The sequence below is a fragment of the Phaethon lepturus genome, unplaced genomic scaffold, assembly GCF_000687285.1.
Source record: "Phaethon lepturus isolate BGI_N335 unplaced genomic scaffold, ASM68728v1 scaffold55725, whole genome shotgun sequence".
NCBI lineage: Eukaryota > Metazoa > Chordata > Aves > Phaethontiformes > Phaethontidae > Phaethon > Phaethon lepturus.
In genome coordinates, this window is record NW_010543743.1 from 1 (window position 1) to 8217 (window position 8217).

At 36.8% G+C, this 8217-nt stretch overlaps 1 protein-coding gene across 1 annotated transcript; it reads left to right on the forward strand.

Annotated features, from left to right (window-relative positions):
* Nucleotides 1–37: 37 nt before the first annotated feature.
* On the forward strand, nt 38–7002 carry LOC104621826 (proteasome activator complex subunit 4-like). Its single transcript, XM_010288420.1, has 4 exons — nt 38–67; nt 4243–4405; nt 5738–5871; nt 6868–7002. The coding sequence occupies exons 1-4, from the start codon at nt 38–40 to the stop codon at nt 7000–7002; spliced, it is 462 nt and encodes a 153-aa protein (XP_010286722.1).
* Nucleotides 7003–8217: the final 1215 nt, after the last annotated feature.

Genomic DNA, 8217 nt, shown 5'->3' on the forward strand with positions numbered 1-8217 from the left:
TAGGGATATCATCATTTTACTGTAAATATTAGCATCGATGTCGGTAGAAAATTCAACTTCCAAGAAGGTAAAATGCCTTCCTATGTGAAAACTGTATAAAGCCAGTATTTATTACTCCATAGGTCTGTTTCCCATTTAATCATATCAGCTTATTAATGACAAAAATACTTGTTTTAATGCATCCAGCTCACTGAGGAGTATTTTTTTTTGTATAAGTAGATTTTCCTTGGTTTTGTGAAAGATGCATGCATAATAGGACCGAATTTGTCTAGCGAATGCTATTGTTGATGGTGTTACATGAATCAAAAAGATAATAGTTTGTAAGCTTACTTGTCAGTCTGATAAGTTTTTGTGCATCTCTCTGAGATAGTGATACTTCAGTATATACAAATGGAGGGAGATAAAATCCAAAACCTTGGCTGTGGTACACACGTACTGTTGAGGATCCATGTATTGAATGCACAGTACACTCTTAGAAGTGCAATCAACATCGTAAGCTTGTTCTCAGGAGAAGAAAGAAAAAAAAAAAATACCAAAAACCCAAAAACCGAGAGAACCAAAAGGTGCCTGATGTGAATCGTCAAGTCTTGTTTGTCAGGCCTCCAAAAGCTGGGGGAAAATCGTGGAAGCATTTTATTCTGTATCACTAATTTACTGAAGTGAAGGTTTGCATTAAATTATGTAAATTTAAGTATGTTTGATCATGTTCAAGTGCAGTGAAGAATCGTTAGTGTTAACCTCCAGTCTGTTCCATTTACCTTGCGCCATCATTAAAATGGTCGTTTTTTTGTGCTGCTGGCAAATACCAGTGAAGTTCTGGGTACTTGGGTGCTTTTTTCTTCCTAGAAGAAAGAGAAGATTCTGAAGTGTGATACCCTTCTGCCAAAATAAAGGATCCTGGTTTGGGTCTTCCTGAAGCTACATTTAAAACAGTAGTTATACCCGAGACGTGAAGCTTGCTTTTGTGAACAGTGAATTGGAAACAATTGGAATATATAAATTAAAATTTCTGGCTCAAAAGGTTTGAAAGAAAAAACAGTAGCACTTAGACTGCTCACCCAACCATGCCAGTCTTCAGATGAGCTCTCATGCCTTTCAGGTCACTATTTGTTATAGCGAGCTGGAAAGCAACACCTTGCAATCCTAGATAAGTTGTTTCCCACACCAGTCAGAACACTTACCTCATAATCTCATGTCATTTTGAAAAATACCTTTTATTCACTTTAATACAATTTATCTGGCTATTTTAAATGTACAAAACTATTTTTCTGCATTACAGAGATGGAAATCAAAAAAGCTTATCTTATGTTCCTAACTGCTTATGATCATGTTGTTACCATGGAAGCTTTCACTTTTCTTTGCAAAGTAATCTTGTTCTTTCTTGATAATACTCTGCAAGACACTGCATCTTGCCAATTAATTCCTATTTTTTTAATGCTGGATTTTTAAGATGACAATCCTTAGCTTTAACTAGTATTTGGTGTCTTTACGCTGTAGAACTGAGATTTTGTTTCTTGGATTTAAAGACAATTTTTTTTTTGCTTATTTTGATACAAAGGTGCCAGACCTAATGATCCAGCCCGTCTTGTTCTCTGCTTGAGTGTTTAGTTTGCACTTCTAATACTGATAGAATTACTGTTCTCAAACTTCCTCGTGACTTCATATTTTTTCGTAAGATCATTGCAACAAACCTCAGCAAATGATGATGTCAAATGACCACACTGAATGTCAAATAGCAATGTGACTGCAGTACAAAGTGAAGTCTGTCTTTTATCGAATGCAAATTTAATGCACCCAACTTCAGGCACAGGTCTCTAGAATTGAAGAAAGCCGCACTTAAAGGGTATTGTGGGAAGTCAGAGGCATCATGGAGCTGATGGAGTACTATGAATCTAAGGCCTAATGGGACCCTGCAGCTCATAAAGGGAAAAGTATACAGTCCTGAAAAATAACATCTGTGTACAGCAGTATAACCACCATTGAATATCACATCTAATTTTCCTGTCATATAGGCAGTTGGAGAGAGCTGCAGGAATTATTTGTTTGGGAAAGCATGTTTTGCACTAAATTCTGTTTCCTTGGTCAGAAGTAGAGGAAAAGTGAAAATGACTGCATTCGACTTGGAGATATGCTTAAAGTGATAGCCTGGTTAATCTGAAAGCATCTTTCTCACAGTTTTCTCAGCCATAGTTTGATGTATGAAGCGCCTACCCAGATAGCTTCCTATATCTTTATAAATCAGTGTACTGAATACATAGCACTCATGTCTTGATAAACGTTTTTCATATTATGCTGCAATGCTACAGTAGTGGGAATATCTTTGCATAAGTAGCCCCTTGCAAGTACTGCACTTAGGTTTTGCTTGTGCTGTTGAGTGTGTTTGTTCTGCTGTTGTTGCAGTTTTTTGTAGACCTTGGTCAGTCAATTCTGACCAAAAAAAACTCACCCAAATCATACTTGATTGAGAGAATACTCCTCTGCTACTCCTCTGTAGGTTTTATATTCTATAAGTCATCGTGAGTATGATGATCTGTGAATTATTTAGTGTTGGATGTTGTGATGAATCATTAACTTGTTAATGTAGGGTTTTAAAGGCTTTGCTTCTAGGTGCTCCTTACAGCAAAGCATTCCTTTTAGTAAGATTATTAATTTAGAAATAAAAGTGGTTTTAATACAGTGAATAGTGATGTAAATGAGCACAGTTCACTTGGGAGCTTGTCCACTTTACAGCCAAGCTTCTTTCTATTCTGGGTCTTGCATTAGCACATCGTGTTTCATTTAATAGCTTAGTTCTTAAGAGACTCACAAATTGCTGATAAACAATACTGGCAGACTTTCACTTCGTACTTCTTTATGCTGTTAACAAAGTAGATCACGTTAGAATAACATGTTGTAGAAATTTAAATGAAGTGAAGTCTCAAGAGCTTACTGTTAACCTACTATGTTTAATTATTGCAGCACTTGCAGTTATACTTATTGCTTTTTGGAGGTTCAGAACATTATGTTCAAGGATGTAATTTATTATAATCTGCTGCATTGGATTCAGAACGTTGGTAGGTGTTTGTACTCCAGATAGACAAATGTTCTGTTTACAGTTACGTGTAACAGTATGTGCTCTCCAAAAATCTGGCGACTGCTTGTCAGTGTTTCAACAAGTTGATTTGGTTTTCAAGCCTGTAAATGCTGGGAGGTTTTTGTCAACCTGCAATTACTGAAAGTGGAAGTGAGTCTCGGAAGGACCAGTTAAAATATGGTCTTACAGTTCTATGAGTTTATGGTTTGGGGAGATTTGAGTAGATGACATATATTAGTAATACTGCTGGGTTATACTTACTTTTAAAAGCAAGTGATTGAGTTGTCTCTACTTGTAATCCACTAATGATGTGTTGTGGCTGTTTTAAAAGGAATGGAAAAGGTGATCTGTATTTTGAGTGGTGTGGCAATTAGATGGAAAAGTAGTTTAGGCTTGTTCTTTTGGGTTTCTGTGTTATTGAGGAGAAGAATTTTTTTCCAACCTGGAATTCTGTTTTTATTCGGGTCGTGAAAAGAACTGGTACTCAGGACAACAGCGTAAATATAAATAATGCTGGAGTATTATAGAACTGAATTGTTAGCCATAAACCACTGAAGTTAGTTACCATTGCTTATTAATCCAGCATCAGTTGTACCTCTCAAAGAATTCTTGTGCTATGGGTAGAACAGAATCAGCTTTGTTTCATGAACATACCTTCTACCTTCTCTTGAAAAGCTCTTCTGCTTTTGTCAATTCTAGTGTCTCCACGTACATTTGAGGGGAATAAAATATACCTTTTTATCTTAGTAAAACTAATGTTAATACAGAGGCTATTACAAATTTTGTAAAGCAGATTGATTATTTGGAGTGGGGCATCTTGTTCTCATGCAAAGCCTATTTTTAAACTTTCTAAAGCTAACTGTCGATGATATATGTCTCAACAATGGAGTTAAATTACATTACATTATTTGTAATGCTCAGGTCACTTTATGACAGATTATGTGAAAGTAGTTCTATATTACACTAAAACTCTGTTTATTAATCTGTAAAGAGCCATGCAGTAAACTAGTAATTTATGATCTATGAGATAACAGGATAATATTGTAAAGACAAGTCAGAGTTTGGTAGCTTGGCCTGACTTGATGTGCAGCATAGTAATAGCATAAATACCTATTTCTTGCTGTGCACATGTGTTTAATTATTGTGGTATGTACTCTCTCTGCTCATAGGTGAGAGAAATGGCTGCTACTACACTAAGTGGTCTGCTACAGTGCAATTTTCTCACTATGGATGGGCCCATGCAGACCCATTTTGAACAGCTGTGCAAAATGAGGTTACCGAAAAAACGAAAGCGAGACCTGGGTTCAGTGGTGGATACAATTCCTTGTGGTGGTAAGAAAATTTACTTCAGAGACGAAAACTGTGTATGTCGATAGCAGGTTAGGAAGAAATCGGTATCTTGTGCTACGCTGAAATGCTTATTCTGCAGGTGCTCCAGATGGAATAGGATTTGTCCTTTGGTTAAGCAGTATTCAGAAAATTAACATAAGCACAGCAAAACATAAGGCCTGTTGTCCATGCAAGTTTTTCTTCCTTCCTAAGCATCCATAAACTATACTGACAAGTAACTTGTCTTTATATATCTTATTGTCTATTTGTGTGTATGTAGTGCAGATCCTAATCCTTATTAAGTGCTTTGAGAATTTGATTTACATCAGAAATGATGAATAAGAATACACTACTACAAAAAAGGCAAATACTTTTTTATGATGTATTGCTACATTAAACTAATTTATTACTTTTCCAGAATTAACACTAAAGAGATTTCTCCATTTATGGTGTGCACAGTTCACATAGTTGAGACTGTAGATGATAGGGGATAGCTCCTTCCTCGGTAAATAAACTTCCTTAGCTACCACAACATAATTTCACTTCTTACCCACTTTACCTTCTGTTTGTTAGCAGTGTGGTTTTTGATTCTAAAAAACCCAACACGCGCGTGCACACACACGAAAAAAACCCAAACAAAAAAAACCCTTAGTTAACCTTAATTAGGACCTTTGGCTTCTGACCAAACATTAGTGCATCTGAGCCACATTCATTTGACCCAGGACTGGGTTGCCATACTGTCAAATAGTTCCAGTATTTGAGAAAACATTCAGAACACAGAAATAGGGAACAGTGGAGATGTAGTTCACAAGCTATTTACTGAGAAGAGAGAAAGATTCTTTGAGAGAAGGGAGCTTATTTGAAATGTTTATAAAGTACACAGCAGTTGCAGATTGATTTTTTTGTTGTTGTTTTTTTTGTTTTTACACATTCTTCCATTAGAAATGAAAGTTAGAATCATACAACGAATTTATGATTCTGTATAAGAAAGCAGAAGCAGTCTGGAGATCCATACACTTGTGTGAATTTATTTGACTATACGGTCTGTAAAATTATCTGGTTTTCTGTAGAAGCTGGAGATCTCTCTATTGTGTCAGGGTTTTTTTGGTTTTGTTTTTAATTCAGGGTCTAAACTGACTCAATATTAGTATCAGTATGTTATTCTAATTGGATCGCCTCTGTTTAATATATAGGCTCTCCTCAGTCATTCCCATAGGTTAAAAATTGCCTTGTTTTCCATGATAACCAGCTTTAAGTTTGATTGTCTCATTGAGGAATGTCTTAGACAAGATAGTTGCACCTTGCCAAATGTAAATTAATATCCTGCAATTGCAGACTTGGTTAAACGCCACGCTGGTGTGCTGGGACTTAGTGCGTGTATTTTGTCAAGTCCGTATGATGTACCCACCTGGATGCCACAGCTCTTGATGGATCTCAGTGCCCATCTTAATGATCCTCAGCCTATTGAGGTAAAAATACTTACATCATTTTTCTGTTAAGTATAACACATCTAAGATATGCTGAACTCATTCTTAGTTCCCCTTTCCTAGAAAAAAATGGTAACCTATTAAGAAACTTGGTTTCAGCTGCTTTATATTAAATGGTTCTAAATACCTTTTAAGTCATGGCCTACTTTTAAGTATTTTCTGTGGTAGTTCTGTTCTTGCTTTCACATTTAAAGCAAGAAAAGCTGCAAGAACTATATCTGTAATGAGACAATAGTCTTTTTTTAATTAAAAATGTCACTTTTGTGCATGCTGTTCTAGAAAATACCAACCTGAACCAAGAAATGGCTCTAAAATTTTTAAAACAAGATTTTATAAGCAGCCCTAGAAGCAAGTTTTAATTAAATAGTTACCTTTAACTTTTTTTTTTGCCCTGTCTATTTGGTTTTGTTGACCTTTCCTGTTTTAACCAGAGTAGTGAGCTTATGGCTGAAGAATTCCTTAGATTTAACAAACTTTACTATGGTGTGCTTTCCTGAATCAAGAAACTGAACTGATAGGACTTTTCTTATGTTGACTTAATAGTAATCTTAATTATTTTAATAACAGAAGATTGTTTTCCTCTGATTTGTTTCCTCTGTGCACCTTATGTGATTCGTCCACTATTTCTCATTGTTTGAGACTCAAAACATTGGTTTGAAATAACCAAGGAAAAGGAAGAGGGCAAAAAGCATTGCACTTAAAAGAACATATTAATTTTTTTCAAATGCAAAATAGTAGGTCAAAGAATCCTTTTTATAAGAATGTTGGAGCTGTGCCACTGGTCAAAAGACTTAAACCAGAACCGTAAAGATTAAAATACTGGGGAACTGAGCTGAATTCTCCAGAGCCCTTCTAACCTTTGTAACTGCTCAAACACTACACTCCACTCAGCAGTTTTTTGTTGTATTCAACATTTGTTTTGTCATGGAGCTTAAATCCATAAATGATACAGATTGATACTGATTGTCTGCTATGCAGATGACTGTGAAAAAAACCCTGTCAAATTTCCGGAGGACCCATCATGACAACTGGCAGGAGCATAAACAGCAGTTCACGGATGACCAGCTGCTCGTGCTTACTGACCTCTTGGTTTCACCATGCTATTATGCATAGATAGGTAAGATTATTTGTTTCGGCATAAATTGACAGAAACATCAGTCTTATGAAATCTGCGCTAGCTCTCCAGTCTATCATGGAGTTGGGAGGAATCCCTGAACCACAGGGAGCATTAAGGCCCTCGCACCTCCAGTGGTCTATTCAGAATCAGGTTCAATTTGGTTAAATATTGTCCATCTTTTTGTGTGTCCTTTTATTACACTAGTGTTTTGCTAAGACACTCTCACTTGTTTACTTGAATGTTGATATTCCTTTTCTCCATTTTCTGCCAGTTGGCTGCCTTTTAAATGCCTGGCAGTTTCACTAAAGGCAAGGTATTTGCTGCTTTGTACTTCTGATGCCTCTGAGGACTTTAGCCTACCACCCAGTCCATTATATCATCTGCACCTCACGATGGGGAATGACTGCCACCAAACTGTTTCCTCTTCCACATTATGGCTTTGCTTCTGGGTCTCTTCACACAGGCATGTCCCCAAAGAGTGAATCCATTGCTGGAGTTTCTCTTTGTTACGCTACAAGATTCTGACCTCTATTGTATTGTGATGTTTTGTAATAGTATTCCAAAAGAAGTTTTAATTGATATTTTCATTTTGTTCTGTGGTAATAGCATGAGACGATAATCTTGTTTTGAATTCTTGTGAATTCTTCCTTCTTTCTTTTCAGGCTTCTCCTGGAAAAATGAGGGTGTAGGAATCTTTCTGCAAAATAAAGGAAATGGAAAGAAATTTATCATGTAGAAACCTTTGTGTTGGAAATCCTGATGCCTAATCAAAACCACTTTTAAATACAAACATAAAGACCTGGTTCTATTCAAAAAGAATTTCACCTCCCCAGTGAGCAGCTGTGGGAGCCTCGCAGTCTCCTTGCAACTGCGCACGGAGCCCGATCGTGAGTTCATTCCAAGACCCTTGTCATTGGCCTGCATCACACATCAGTCTTGTTTCTGCGTTCCTGCACACAGTGACTTACACGGCACATTTCTTAGCCTCTTTTTCTGACCCTTCTTCCCAGCTGTTTCTGACATCAAAGATATGCAGAACCAGAGTGCTGCAAACCAGAATATTCTCAGTGAAGCTCTCCAATTCTGTTGATGCAACTTCTTACCTAGTCAGCATACAATACCAGGAGCCTGTCTTTCTCAGAGTTTATTTTTCACTACTTGGATTTGAGAGCCCATCAGGTGATGGGCCCTGTATCATTCAGTCCACCTCA